This window comes from Bos javanicus, chromosome 9 (genome assembly GCF_032452875.1).
Source record: "Bos javanicus breed banteng chromosome 9, ARS-OSU_banteng_1.0, whole genome shotgun sequence".
Classification (NCBI taxonomy): domain Eukaryota; kingdom Metazoa; phylum Chordata; class Mammalia; order Artiodactyla; family Bovidae; genus Bos; species Bos javanicus.
This window is the reverse complement of record NC_083876.1, coordinates 101,559,914-101,575,339: the sequence shown is the minus strand read 5'-3', so window position 1 is coordinate 101,575,339 and position 15,426 is coordinate 101,559,914. Positions and strand designations below refer to the sequence as shown.

The 15,426-nt window shown below is 50.0% G+C and overlaps 1 protein-coding gene across 5 annotated transcripts in view; it reads left to right on the top strand.

The window, feature by feature from the left end:
• Positions 1–15,426, top strand: part of RPS6KA2 (ribosomal protein S6 kinase A2) — a 334,507-nt gene that overhangs the window by 171,400 nt on the left and 147,681 nt on the right. The window contains exon 1 of one of the 5 annotated variants that reach the window (XM_061428532.1): positions 5,359–5,675. The exons of the other annotated variants lie outside the window; for them this stretch is intronic. Within the exon in view, the coding sequence (XP_061284516.1) occupies positions 5,577–5,675 (99 nt within the window). The 5' untranslated portion in view covers positions 5,359–5,576. Of the gene's footprint in view, positions 1–5,358; positions 5,676–15,426 lie in introns of those variants that run through there. 5 annotated transcript variants of the gene reach the window in all.

The window sequence follows — 15,426 nt, the reverse complement described above, 5'->3', positions numbered from 1 at the left end:
GATTTTGGAGCCCAGAAAAATAAAGTCTGACACTGTTTCCACTGTTTCCCTATCTATTTCCCATGAAGTGGTGGGACCAAATGCCATGATCTTCATTTTCTGAATGTTGAGCTTTAAGCCAACTTTTTCACTCTCCACTTTCACTTTCATCAAGAGGCTTTTGAGTTCCTCTTCACTTTCTGCCATAAGGGTGGTGTCATCTGCATATCTGAGGTTATTGAGATTTCTCCCGGCAATCTTGATTCCAGTTTATGTTTCTTCTAGTCCAGTGTTTCCCATGATGTACTCTGCATATAAGTTAAATAAACAGGGTGACAATATACAGCCTTGACGAACTCCTTTTCCTATTTGGAACCAGTCTGTTGTTCCATGTCCAGTTCTAACTGTTGCTTCCTGACCTGCATACAAATTTCTCAAGAGGCAGATCAGGTGGTCTGGTATTCCCATATCTTGAAGAATTTTCTACAGTTTATTGTGATCCACACAGTCAAAGGCTTTGGCATAGTCAATAAAGCAGAAATAGATGTTTTTCTGGAACGCTCTTGCTTTTTCTATGATCCAGCAGATGTTGGCAATTTGATCTCTGGTTCCTCTGCCTTTTCTAAAACCAGCTTGCACATCAGGAAGTTCACGGTTCACATATTGCTGAAGCCTGGCTTGGAGAATTTTGAGCATTACTTTACTAGCGTGTGAGATGAGTGCAATTGTGCGGTAGTTTGAGCATTCTTTGGAATTGCCTTTCTTTGGGATTGGAATGAAAACTGACCTTTTCCAGTCCTGTGGCCACTGCTGAGTTTTCCAAGTTTGCTGGCATATTGAGTGCAGCACTTTCACAGCATCATCTTTCAGGATTTGGAATAGTTCAACTGGAATTCCATCACCTCCACTAGCTTTGTTCGTAGTGATGCTTTCTAAGGCCCACTTGACTTCACATTCCAGGATGTCTGGCTCTAGGACAGTGATCACACCATTGTGATTATCTGGGTCGTGAAGATCTTTTTTGTACAGTTCTTCTGTGTATTCTTGCCATCTCTTCTTAATATCTTCTGCTTCTGTTAGGTCCATACCATTTCTGTCCTTTATTGAGCTCATCTTTGCATGAAATGTTCCTTTGGTATCTCTGATTTTTTTGAAGAGATCCCTAGTCTTTCCCATTCTGTTGTTTTCCTCTATTTCTTTGCATTAATCACTGAAGAAGGCTTTCTTATCTCTTCTTGCTATTCTTTGGAACTCTGCATTCAGATGTTTGTATCTTTCCTTTTCTCTTTGCTTTTCGCTTCTCTTCTTTTCACAGCTATTTGTAAGGCCTCCCCAGACAGCCATTTTGCTTTTTTGCATTTCTTTTCTATGGGAATGGTCTTGATCCCTGTCTCCTGTACAATGTCACGAACCTCATTCCATAGCTCATCAGGCACTCTATCTATCAGATCTAGGCCCTTAAATCTATTTCTCACTTCCACTGTATAATCATAAGGGATTTGATCTGCTCCTGGCCCAGCTGACCTTGCTCTCCGGACCCGGCCTGGCCCCTTCTCTCATGGACAGCCATCTTGTCTTCTTCTGAGGTTACTATGGCCAGAGAACCCCAGTCCACCAGGCTGGAGCCCACTCACAGGAGAGCAGCCTCTTGTTTTGGGGGTACTTAGAGATCTCATGCCGGCCACCCTGATCTGTTGTTGTTTTCAGTCCCGTTCCACTCTTTGTGACCCCAACGACTGTAGCCTGCCAGGCTCGTCTGTCCATGGAATTCTCCAGGCAAGAGTACTGGAGTGGGTTGTCATTTCCTCTTCCAGAGGATCTTCCCAGCTCAGGAATCAAACGCACATCTCCTGAGTTGGCAGGCAGGTTCTTCACTGTTGGGCCACCATGTGTAGCAGACATAGCTACATCCTTTCTGCTCGGCGCCCTGGGACGCAGGCCACTCTGTGAACAGCCGCTCCTGGGGCCTCCCTGCGGCTGGGGCTGCCCTGCTCCCTCCTGTAGAATCCTGACCCCCAGACATCACAGCTCTCATGGTGGGGCTTGAAATAAAGGAGGGGGAATCCTCCCAATCCCTGAAAGCCCTCTGAAGGGAGGGAAAGCAAGGTGGGAGGGCACGGAGTTTGCCAGTTACCTTCCTGACAAAAGCCTGTCTCCCCTTCCTGCCCAGGGCGAGAAGGACAGCTCCCTGTTATCATCCTTGGGATTCTCAAATCCTTTGCCTTCTGTGTTTTTGGGACTTGGTACAAACTTTAGTTTTCATTAATCAATCATGAGATTGTATTTGTTCCAAGTTCCCAATAACCTTATTCTTCCACAGCCTGGGACCCCACCTCCTCTGTCTGCACAGAACACGTCTCCTCGTCCCCAGAGTTCACCCCAAAGCTCCCTCCTCCTCGGCTTCTCCAGTTAGGGTCGACTCTTCGTTCATCTCTGTTCATGGAGCATTTTTTTTACATGTTTCTTCAACATTATGTAAAACCTACATCAGATTTGTCTATTCACTTTGCTTCTCTAGCACACAGCTGTGAACTTCTGGAGGTCAGGGGCCATGTTGTAATCATGTTGTGCTTCCGCATGTCAAGCACAGAGCCAGGTACTCAGAGGAGCTCTGTAATCCTGTGTTCAACCCATATGAATGCACACCGACCAGTCTGGTCCTCTTTTAGAAGCAGCAGTAGCTATTGAATTCAGTCCCAGATGGATCGTGCTTAAGTCAGGAAGAAACTCAGGATAATCAGGGGTCTCTGAGTTCTTGGTCTTCTCTCCAAGCCTCCCCACTCTATCATCTGGGCACCAGCCTTTATTAAGCTCATCTTTTCTTTCCCAATATTTGCTAGGGATCGTTTGGAGTCAGATTAAAGTGGGCCCTGATACCTACCCAAGATGTGCTGATCTGGAGGATTTGGTTGCATTAGCACACACAGTGGTGGACAATGATCGCTAGAGATTTTTATATATCTCTCTTTTACCGGGACAAAAGCAAACAGACTTATTCTAGCAATGAAATAAATTCCTCAGCTGAAATATGAAAGCTACTTTCATTTTTCTTTTGAGATGTCCAAGTTCAACAGAGCCATTTTGTAGCATTCGAACATGGGGGATCCTGAACGTCCCAGAGACAATGTCTTTCCTGTCTTGTTACAACAGGTCAGATGCTCTTGTTGGTGAAGCACAAGCCTTGATCTGGACCTACCCCAAGGTGTTTGTCTTGCACAGGGTGCCCTTGAGCTAGCATCGCTGGCAAGCCATAATCCCGTGTCTGACTAGTTGCATCATCTACCCACAGCTGGCCCCTTCCTCACTCCTGGAGCCGGTGACAAGCCTGATGTCTGCTGTCCATCAAGTGCTCTCTTTGCCAGAGCAGCCACATGGCACAGCCCTGGCCTGTCTTTGTTTGTTTAGAGCTGGGATGCCTGAGTGGTGCTGTCGGGGGACACTGGGTGGTAGGAAGCTCCTCTGCAGAGTAGGGATAATGGCCCCGAGCAGAATCCTTGCAGGAAGCAGGACCCGGTTCGGGGCCTGTTTTCATCTTAGAGATGCACAGTGGGAACACAGAATGTGCAAGTGTGCTCAGGCTCATCGGCAAGGAAACGGCAGTGCCAGCATCTTGATGCTAAACTGACTGTGCTTACCCTCGTTAAACCCCAGAGAGTGTCTGACCTCACCTGCTGACCCAGATGTAGCATGAACTTACCAGTTCTTTTCTGGGAGCCTCCGCTGTTTACTCGCTGTAGCAAAGATAGCCTGACACCAGTATTATTAATGCAGCCTTTGATTAAGCCAGGGGATCATATGACAGGTAGATTTTTCACAATCTGCCTGGCAAAGCAGTACTCGTCACACAGCGCCGCGTGCACGGATGCTTCTGGACTTTTCAGGGCGTGGTGGTAGATTGTTAATGAGATTGTCTGGTCCGTGTTTTAAACAAAAATACGTGGACAATGCACAAAAAGAAAACAGAAAAGGCTGCACAAAGTCCAAAGGTCACAAATTTGGCCCGGACTCCAGCCCTCTGATGAGCATTTCTGGGGGGGGGGGGCGGGGTTGGGGGGCGGGAAACTGTGTTCCCCTTTAGGGCAAATCCCCTGCAGCCCTACAGCCAGCAGCTGGTTTCTGAGGGCCCTGAGTTAGGACACTCAGGACACCCGGTAAATCATCCGTTTGGGTAATTTTCTATATATGGAGTCGGAGGTCATGGAGAACGGATGTGTGTCTTTGTTCTCCAAACACAGCCGCGGAGGCTTCCCCAGCTGGGTGCGGCCGCCCTGGGCTGCGCTGGGGTCCACTCATCACCGGGCAAAGACTGGCGGACCCCCAGGTCGGGCGCCCGGGCTGCGGGGACGCGCTCATGGGGAGGGCCGCTGGGGCCAAGGGGAGAAGAGCGGTGTAGATCACTTGTGCAGCTCCTGGAGCACCCTCCACCCCGTTTTGTTCTGTTTTCTAGAAGTGTTTGCTAATCAGCAAAGTTTTGTCCAGCACAGAAACGCATGAGAGCCAAGTCCTTATATGGATGCTTTAAGGAAAGAAAACATAATGACATCCCAAGCTAGGAAAACAGCCCAGCAGGCCAACCAAAGAGAGAGAGAGAGAGACAGCGACAGTAGCTGCCGAGCAGCCGCGCAGCTCTCCCCGCTTGGCGCCGCGGTCCCCTCCGCGGGCTCATTAGGGATGCGCCGTCGAGAGCGCTGATTGGTGGAAGGGGCGGTGGGGGCGGAGCCACAGCGAGCGCGTACGCGGAAGGACGGGGCGGGGAGAAGAAGCGAGAGCCTGGGGCAGTGGGGCGCTGGGCGCTGATTGGTGGTAGTGGCGGGGAACGAGGGGAGGGGCTGTCCGGGGCTGGTTCTCCCGGGCTGGAGGAGGAGGAGGAGTAGGAGGAGGGGGAGGGGAGAGCCCGGGGCGGCAGGCTCTGATTGGCCGTAGTAGCGGAGGGCCGGGCGTTGCGGCGGGCTCTGATTGGCGATAGTGGCTGTGGGCGGGGCGATGGAGGCCGGGGCTGCCCGGGGCTGGACCTCGCAGGTTGGACCAGAAGGAGGAGGAGGAGGAGGGGGAGGGGAGAGCTCGGGACGACAGGTTCTGATTGGCCGCAGTGGCGGAGGGCCGGGAGTGGCGGCGGGTTTTGATTGGCGGTAGTGGCTGTGGGCGGGGCACAGAGGGGCGGGGCTCCCCGGGGCAGGTCCTCGCAGGCTGGACCAGGAGGAGGAGGAGGAGGAGGAGGAGAGGGAGGGGAGAGCCCGGGGCAGCAGACTCTGATTGGTCGTAGTGGCGGAGGCCGGGCGGAGCGACGGGCGCTGATTGGCGGTAGTGGCCGTGGGCGGGGCGCGGGGGGCGGGGCTGCCTGGGGCTGGTCCTCGCAGGCTGGACCAGGAGGAGAAGGAGGAGGAGGAGGAGGGAGGAGGCGGGAGCGCTGGGCCCCCGGCCGCTGTGGCCGGCTCGGCCTGCCCTTTGTGCCCGCCGCCCGCGCCCCGCGCCGATGGCCGCCGTGCCGGGCTCCCCGGCCGCTCGCGCCCGCGAGCGGACCTGACCCCGCGCGCCTGGGATGCGTCGGGGATGCGCGTCCTCCGGCCCTGCGGCTCCTCGCGGCTGGGCTCCGGGCGATGGAGCTGAGCATGAAGAAGTTCACGGTGCGCAGGTTCTTCTCCGTGTACCTGCGCAAGAAGTCGCGCTCCAAGAGCTCCAGTCTTAGCCGACTCGAGGTAAATGCCCTCGCCTCTGAGCGCGCAAGTACTCCGGTCCCCGCCGCGCCCTGGAGGAGGCTGCGGGTCTTGGGGCAGTCGCGAGCCTTTCCGATTGTCAGATGTACGGTCACCCTGCGACCCGTGTCAGGGAGCTAAAGTTGAGAACCTCTCCGATCTTCCTAAAACCGAATGTTATTGTCGGGACTTAGTAAATCCTTGGACGAGTCTTCGGATCCTCAGCGGAAACTAAGCTCTGCCCGCGTTGAATCTCTAACCAGTTTTGTTCCACGCTCTGTGCAGGATTTGGGGTAGTCACCCCGGGTGCCCACCCCGGGTGGGTGGAGAGGGTTTCAGCCTGTGCCGTTCGGTGTGGCACCTCAGAAGTCCCAAGTACACAGCTTCCCCAGCCCCACCCTGGGCTGGTGTTGATCAGGTTTATTTTACAGAGACCAAAGCCACACAGATACTACCGTGTAGTGTAGATTGTTCGTGAATTTGAAATCAGTGTAGAACTGACAAAAGGGAATTTTTTTTTTTTTTTTTTTTAGGGCAGCACCACAATCCACCTGGACTAGTCTGAAATGGTGCTCCATAGTAAAGTGCCTGATGCAATAGCCCTGTGCCTCTGGGTGTGATATGGATTCATTCTGAAACCCAGAGGACCCTTTTCTCCGGTCCTGCATCTTGTCATCTTAGGGTTTCCAAGTGGTCTGTGCACGGTTCTCTAATGTGTTTTGTATTTCAACAATCACATCTTATTCTTTGCATTCCAGTGTCCAAACTACATGGTTGAATATATAGATGACCAAACTGTGAAGCATGTTTAAGTGAAAAAAAGGACATTGTGGGGTTTTTTTTTGGGGGGGGGGGTGGAGCTAGTGGACACAACCTAGAGATTTCTTTTGACATTGTCCTCGCCTTTGCCACAAGGCTGGCACCTATGGAGGTTTTGATGTGTTTGCTTCTAATGAAGTCACATCAGTGGGAACAATGTCACATTTTTCATCTTGGGTTTCTTTGTCCTGGCTGCCATGATATTAGATACAGGCATGGGTTCTGTAACAAGAGATCTTTAAGCGAAGCTCAGGAGTCGAAATGAAAGCAACAGAGAAGTACTTGTTTTAAAAGTTTCTGTTATGAAATCACTAAATCAGAATTTTAAGGACTAGGTAGGATCTTTGTGACTGGTTTCCGTGGATAAAACATATCTTTCAAATACAACTATTCATTCAATAATTCAATAATGGAGGAGGGCTTCCTTTAAACCTCATGCTGACAGATGAAGCATAAGTTCATTGGGATAAGTCATCTTCCTGGATGTCAGGCTTTTAAAAAACACCAAAGTAGACAAGAATAGAAACTCAGAAGAGTATTTCCCTTCATACCTAAATGCCAAGTTTATTACACAGCTTCTTGTCTCCCTCCATTCGTGTCCTTGCCAAGGGGAGGCAGTGAACTCCGGTGTCGTTTAGGTAAAGGGGCCTAAACACTGGCCCTCCTGGATGTCAGGAGTCCTGTGGGCACAATACAGTTACCACTGGTGTTCTGGGCTGTGGAAGTGCCTCAAAAGAATACAATAGGAACCGAGTGGGGAGTGGGGACAGAGAAGTGATGTTGCTTCGGTGTGAAAATAAAATTTCTGTACACAAAATAAAACTATAAATAAACCATCAGACATGCAGAAGGTCAAGCGGATGAGGAAGAAATGTATCCTGTCAGCACGTGATCAGTGAGCAGTTCGTGTGAGCCAGGTACCCTGTCTGGAGGTGGACAGAAGTGCTGATAAAGATGCCCAGCGCTGATTCAGTGCTCCGGTCTCTGCAGACGCTCTCAGCAGCTGCTCATAGTTGATCCCTGTGAAAATCCAGGTAGACGTGTGTTACTGCCCTCATTGTACTGCTAGGGAGGAAAAACCATGAGAGCAAAACCTGAGAATCCTGCTGAAAACTTAAGCAAATCATTCTGCAAGTGTTAACTGAGATCCTGCTGTGTGCACGCACAGTCCTGTTTTGGGCATTGTAGATCCAAAATACCCAGGACGTAGCCGTCCTGGCCTCATGGTGCCTCCGCCTGGTGGGGGATCTGTTGAGTGCTGACCTGTGCTTCAGTCCAGTAAATCCCATATTCCTGCCCGACTGCCTTCCAGTGTTCCCCAAAGGATCCTGTCTATTCAGTAGTTCAGTCGGTAAAGAATCTGCCTGCAGTGCAGGAGACCTGGGGTTGATTCTTGGGTTGGGAAGATCCTCTGGAGAAGGAAATGGCAACCCACTCCAGTATTCTTGCCTGGAGAATCCCATGGATAGGGGAGCCTGGTGAGCTATATTCCCTGGGGTTGCAGGAGTCGGACACGATTTAGTGACTAAATCACCACCACCATTCATTCATTCAGTTACAGATTAGAGACCAAGAACCACTCACCAAAAAATGTGAAATTTGAGAAGGAGGTTTGTCAGTTATTTGAGGTTGAGAAATAGGACATATAAAGTACTTAACATGGATGTATATTTCCTCTGGACTAATGAAAAAAATAGCTCATTTTGTAAAAAAACTTATTTTTTTATTTTTTCAGTGAAATTTATATTTTAAAATAGACAGACTGAAAAGTTTGTTTTGTTTAAATTCAGTATCTAGTGATATTAACAGGAAAGTAACAGTAGTTATTATATTTGGAGATTGAAACAGTATCATCTTTATCAAAAAGGCTCCTGGGGAGAGACTTGGTGTTTCATACTTGCTTTTACATTTGACTTGACTTTTAGGTTTAGAACTCAGCATTTGGTAAACTCTAATGAACAGAGAAGCCAGGTTGCTTAATATAAGATTTGGAATCAGTTTATAAATTACAGCTTAAATGTTTTTAGAGTGTGTCAGCATTGTGCCAGCTGAGTTGGCTAAATCATTGACTGGCAAGGATGATTTTGGGGGCTTCTAAATGGAACTTGGAGATCTTGAATCTATTTCTGTGTGCATACCCTAGAAAGGCTTCAGGGCTCAGCATCTGCCAAACCCTCAACCCCAAGAAAGCGCTGATCTGAGGCCACTGGCAGCATTGCCTAAGAGCCACAGCACTTCTAGAAGGTGTGACTATTGCCTCGTCTAACTGTCCATTTTATAGTTGAGAAAATGGGGCCCAGGGAAGCAAAATGACTTGCTTGTGCTTCTAACGTGTTTGACAGGAAGTTCTTACTATGAGAGTGTGTGCTGTCTCTTATTAATTTTAGCCATTTCTGGTTGTGTGTTTTTTGGAGTTTACCATGGATTAGAAGATGCACAGATGAAGGCTATTTTCATTTTTTAAAAGAAAGCTACTCTAGGGGATATTTTTGGAATGTGCTCCATAACCTAAAATTATCCTAGAGAACCTTTTCTGGAAGTTGGGAGTTCTCGGTGGGCTTCGCAGTAGAGCCACTGAAATTAGAGTCTCACTTTTACCTCTCATAGCAGGGCAGTTCCTTCAACTCTCCCAGCCTCATTTTTCTCCTTTGTGAAATGGGGATGATGGTGACTCCTACCTCATGGGCTTTATATGATGATTCCGAGCTACTATACATAAAGGTTTAACATGGAGACTGGAAGATAAAATCAGTAATCAATCATTGTTAGCTATGGATATTGATAAAGTATTTCCCAGGCTTGTTGATGTTTTTTGTATTGTTGAATGTCTACCGGTTCTGTCTGAACCTGAGATTGGACACCCCCCTCACCACCATCTCCCCCAGGGCCTACAGATCCCATGGCTTCTGCTGTGTCCCAGCCTGGTAATTAATTAATCGTTGAGATGCTGTTCTGAGCACCCTGGGGAAGGAAAGGCAGAGATCAGTTCTCGCAGACTGTATTCCAGCCTGATTCATTCGATAACAGTGGCCCCACTGGCTAAGATGGAGCTCCCGTCGTCTGGCTGGGATGCCGCTGTTCCTCGTCCTTATCTTGCCTGTCACCTGGGGTCCAGGAATGCATTACAGCGCAGGTCCTGAAGCCGAGGCACCCAGAGCTCAGGCGGGTTCTAGATCAGAAACCGCCCTGCCATCGCTTCGCTGACCTAGCAGATCTTGGGGAAAGAAGCCTGCCCAGCACCCCTCAGTACCCTAGGAAACCTTCCAAGTGTGTGCAGAGCATGGTTCAGGGCTCGGTCAGGTTCAGAAAGGTTGACCAGGAAATGTTCTGGAGAGAATACTGGGCTTTGATTAATGAAAAGGGGTATTGTTTACTCGGGGTAAGATTTATCTACCAGTTTGCTAAATGGATCAGTATTCAAGGTCGGTTCATTTAGGGAACACTTCTTTTGCTTGGGGTTAGCAAAGCCAGGAATTTGGTTCTCTTTGTCATTTCACCTGACTTTGACGTTTTTACTGAAAGACAGTTGGGGATGAATGAGAAGGACAAAAGGCAAGTCCTCTCCCTGGGGTGGGGCTTCGCAAGTGGCACTAGTGGTAAAGCAGGAGACATCAGAGAGGCAAGTGTGATCCCTGGGTCAGGAAGATCCTCTGGAGGAGGGCGTGGCAGCCCACTCCAGTGTTCTTGCTTGGAGAATCCCATGGACAGAGGAGCCTGGCAGGCTGCAGTCCGGAGGGTCCCACAGAGTCGGACACGACTGAAGTGACTTAGCACGCACACACGCACTCCCTGGGGTATTGATAGTGGTAAACTCGAGTGGAGAAGAGCTTCATTCACTTATTTATTTGCTCAATTATCTACACATTCCGTGTGCCCTGTGCTAAGCTGTTGAGAGATGAACGTCTGATCCCTGCCCTCAGTGAATGTAACATCTGGTGAGAGAGGCAAAGACACATGGAAACTGCTGTGTAGGGTGTAAGTCCTGTGAAATCACTGGCGTCTTTGGAGTTCAGTGGTCTAATTACATCAATTGTCAATTTGTTCCCATTTCCAACGCTCACAGATAATCAATCATTATCCATGTGCACATATGGATACATTTTACTTACCCTTTTTAAAGGAAACCTGGTATCCTCATAAAGTAAAAGTTAAGGGGCTGTTAGCAACTATAGCAATGTTGGCTCCATTCTGGGGGAAAAAAAAGAAAACTTCCTGGAAAGTTAAAGCATTCAAACTTATTCTTGATCCTTGATTGGTAAGCTCTTCTTGATATTGGGAGGTTTCCAGGAAAACCATTTGTAATTAAAATAATTGTCAGGTAGTTTCAGTAAATGCACCCAAAGAAATCCTATGTTAATCTTTGTTTTATTGGGCTTTTGGACAGCAGCAACAGCAGGTCAGTGGGACCACAGAAGTAGTCCATTTTCAGCCTCAGCATGTGCTTTGGCCTGTCCGACTCTTTGGGACCCTATAGACGGTAACTTCCCAGGCTCCTCTTTTGATAGGATTTTCCAGGCAAGAATACTGGAGTGGAATGCCATTTCCTTCTCCAGAGGATCTTGTCTCCTGGGTCTCCTGCATTGCAGGCAGACTCCTTAACTGCTGAGCCATTGGGGAAGTCTGTTTTAGTGAATACTTAATTTGCTTATTGTTTTACTTATTTATGCTTTGTTCCATTTTGAAGACACTAGACTTAATTCCTTATTTGTGGTCGGCTTATCTTTGCAATTTCAGTACACACTTTCTTTCCTTACATCCAGGAAAATACCCCCAAAGTATTGTTTCTTATTCAAAAATATGTGAAAAGACAACTAAAAATATTTAGATTTCACCCCTTAAAAAAAATTGTTTGATTGAAGTATAGTTGGCTTGGGCTTCCCAGGGGGCTCAGCAGTAAAGAATTTGTCTGCCAAACAGGACATGAGGGTTCGATCCCTGGGGCAGGAAGCTCCCCTGGAGAAGGAAATGGCCAGTGTAATTGCCTGGAGAGTCCCATCGACAGAGGAGCCTGCAGGGCTACGGTCCATGGGGTCACAGAAGAGTCGGACACGACTCCGCGACTGAACAGTAATAGCTGGCTTACGGTGCTGTGTTAGTTTCTACTGTACAGCAGAGTGATTCAGCTATGCATATATATACACACATTCATTTTCATATTCTTTTCCATTGTGGTTTATCTCAGGATATTGAATACAATTCCCCGTGCTTTACAGTCGGACCTTGTTTATCCACCCTGTATGTAAGAGTTTGCGTGGCCCATCCATCCCTCCCCCGCTCTCCGCCCGCTTGGCGGTGGTTACGAGGCTGTTTCTGCGTCTGTGCATCTGCTTTGTAGATTCACTCCTTTTTTTCGACCTCTTTGACCTATTCACTGAGCGTCCTCCACCACCCTGATGTAGCCAAGACTTGTGTGTTAGTCACTCAGCTGTGCCCACCTCTTTGTGACCCCATGGACTGTAGCCCACCAGGCTCCTCTGTCCATCGGATTCTCCAGGCAAGGATACTGGGAAGGGTTGCCATTTCATCCTCCAGGGAAATCTTCCCGACCCAGGGATCGAAGCTGGGTCTCCTGCATTGCAGGTGGATGCTTTACAATCTGAGCTACTGGGGGAGCCCTCGCCAAGACTATTTCTGTATATTTTTCACGCATTTAGAAGTGCAGGAATGAAATAAAACACACTAAGCAAAAAACGGCATATCTGTCCACGTCAACTGCTTTGCCAATTACCCTGGATTGCATGCTGTTTCTTGCATGTCAGGTGGACAGTTTCTTAGATGAGCCAAGTTAATAAGTGGGTTGGAGGTGCTGGCACTCTGAGACAGGAGCTGGAGCAGGAGATAAAGAGTGATGTCTGCACAAGAGCCCAGGTGTGGACTAGTCCCTACAGGGCTCCAGTGGACAGTGCCCTTTCAGATATGGGGAGACTGGGGGTGACCGTGTTCAGTGTGAGTCCAGCTGGGAACCAGTAGTTCAGCCAGAAAGGCTCTTCACCTTTGGTCCAAGCTTCCGTGTGTGTTAAGTAAGCAAGCCAGTGTAGCTAAAAGCATTCTCTAGCATGCACTGCTATTATTTCCAATGACGCTGGCTTGTGTTGTATTTTTCCCCCAGCAGCATCACGTGTCAGCTGATGTATTTTCACTGGTAAAAGCTAGTAAATTAAACTCAAGTAGGAATTACCAGCAGATAGTCTGTAAAGCTACAGTGTGATTTAATCAAGCAAGCGGCTCAGATACATTCAGTATAAAATATTGTTCGTCATATCTGACTTGCAGCGGTGTAGGAAGTCTTCCCTGCCAGTGAGTTGGCTCAGGAGCTGTCATGGTGGTGCAGGTGTAATTAAACCCCGGGAGCCTGCACCCCGGGGGTAGAGATGACTGTGGTGGCTGTGAGTCTGCTTCTCACAGTCTGATCACTGTGGCTGATCCCCAGGCCGGCAAGAGGCAGAGTCTGGAACCACGTGCCGACAAGAGCTCTCCCCCTTCAGACGTGAGCCCGGCTCTCCCAGCCCTTCTTTCCCGCTGGCCGGACCTTGGGCTTCTGTGTCGTCCTAGGTGGGCCCACCGCGCCTGGTTTCAGCAAGAATCCTGCTGTGTCGATTCAGAGAGGACCCTCGGCTAGCCTCAGTGTTTGACCACCCTTGGCCTGTGGTCCAGCTCCTCACCCCCACGACCCCAGGCAAGGTGTGGCAACCCTGACCCGCCTTCAGCTCAGTTTACAAAGAATTGTCCTGCCCCCACCGGCCACCCACCTGCCCCTGGGCTGCAGATCACCCCCCGCCCTCCTCTTTCGGGATGGAGCTCCATCTCGGTCCCCTGCGGCAAACCCATGGCAGTGGTCCCTTGAATAACGTCTTCCTCATCGTCTCTAGCAAGTGCCAGAATCATTTTTCTTGAGCAGTACCTGTTATTGTTAGAAATCTGCTTGTGTGCCTCGATATCTCTTAAAGGGGGTCCCAGGAACACCACTGATCAGACAGCCCTGACCTAGTCCAGCCAGCACACACTCGGTACCCGATCTTTTCCACAAGCTTTGGTTTGCCGGCTCCCAAGGCTGCCCTGATAGCTCAGTTGGTAAGGAATCTGCCTATAATGCAGGAGACCCCCGGTTCGATTCATGGATTGGGAAGATCCACTGGAGAAGGGATAGGCTACCCACTCCAGTGCTCTTGGGCTTCCCTAGTGGCTCAGCTGATAAAGAATCTGCCTGCAAAGCAGGAGACCTAGGTTTGATCCCTGGGTTGGGAAAATCCCCTGGAGGAGGGATAGGCTACCCACTCCAGTATTCTGGCCTGGAGAATTCCATGGACTGTATAGTCCCTGGGGTCACAAAGAGTGGACATGACTGAGCGAGCTTCACTTTCACTCCAAGGGTCTGCAGGCTGCCCCACCCTGAGAGCCCCAGGAGTCAGCTCCTGTGCCATTCAGGGACAGGAGAGGGTGGCAGGGGTGACAGAGAGCCAGGCAGGGGTGCTGTCCCCTCGCCCCGACCCCCTCCCTGACCAGAGGTCCCCTGCTCCCCCCGCTGGCTGTGCTGGGTCTTGCCGGCCTGGGCATGTCCTTCTCCTTCCCGATGTTGGCCGCACGGGTGGCGAGGCTGCCCTCCGGTTATTAAATGACCGGCAGGTTGGATGTGCCCGGTGAGGGAAGCGTCTGCCCTTGGGCTCTGTGGCGTTGCCCACAGCTGGCTGTGATGGACCCCGTCTGGAAGGGGGTCAGTGTGTCGTTGTGGGGAGGAGAGGTTGTCCTCCTGAGCCAGCCTCTCCTCCCTGCCCTTCTGAGGACTTGCCCGCTCCCAGTCAGCCCTGTCCCCACGAAGCCTGCTTCCCTGGGCCGAGCTGCGCGAGGCTGCTGGCAGCAACGCTCTCGGCCCGGTCGCTGTCATTTTAAACGTAATTCAGGGAAGTAGTGGCTCTGGCAGAGCAGAGAGGCTCCCACCATTCCTGGCGTCAGCTCGCTAGCGTGGGGCTCAGGAGCCGGTGGAGATGGTCTGACTTCTCAGGAACAAGAACTGTTTTTTATTTTGGCTCTTCTGCCCTCCTGTATTAAATTAGGGAGATTCAAAGACACAGATCAGAGGACTTCCTGGTGGGCCAGTGGGTAAGACTCCCCGCTTCCACTGCAGGGGACTCGGGTTCGATCCCTGGAGTGGGAACTTGAGATCCCACATGCCACTTGGCGTGACCGAAAGAAAACCCACACGTTAGAGGAGGATTGGTCGGCTTGGGTGTCTGCAGTCAGCGTGAGCCGTGACATTCTCTGTGTTGGGACACCCGGCCACACTGTCTGCCCGGAGGCAGCTTTTACTTGTTAAAACGCGCGGTTATTAAAACATATGGCTGTTAAAATGTGCGGTGGAATCTTTAAGGAACAGGGATGGAGGGATTTTACTTTGAAAGACTCCCTTTTGGAGTAGTTGTGTTGGAAATGCACTAGTGACTATTGAGCAGATTGCTCCGTCAGGTCTCAGTTTTAACACTTTTGGCCCAGGATAGTTGCAAAGTTTCTGCAGCTAAGATTAGATACATCGTTTCAAATATATGTTTTACATCCAAAGGACAGTGTGGATGATCTCTAAGAATGGAAAACGGAGAAAGCTTCTTATTGTGAGCCGTGAGTAGAACATGCACTGGGGAGGGCGCTCTGTGGACAGCTTGCACAGGAAGGGGGCGTGTGGGAGGGGGGCACCTGCCGGGAGGAGGCTGAGGGGCCAGGTGGGGCGGGCAGGCGAGCGTCCGCACGGCCAGTGTGGAAAGGGGCCAATCGCGGAGACACTGTTGCTGTATGCCTTGCTGCTCTGTTTGGTTGACTTTGAAGATTAAGTAAAGGAAAAAAAAAAAAAAACAACCAGATAAAGCAGAAAAGAACACATTTTTAGAACATCCTTGGCTTCTGGCTTTCTGCTTTAGTTTGCAGCTCAGGAAGAGGGCAGGTGGGC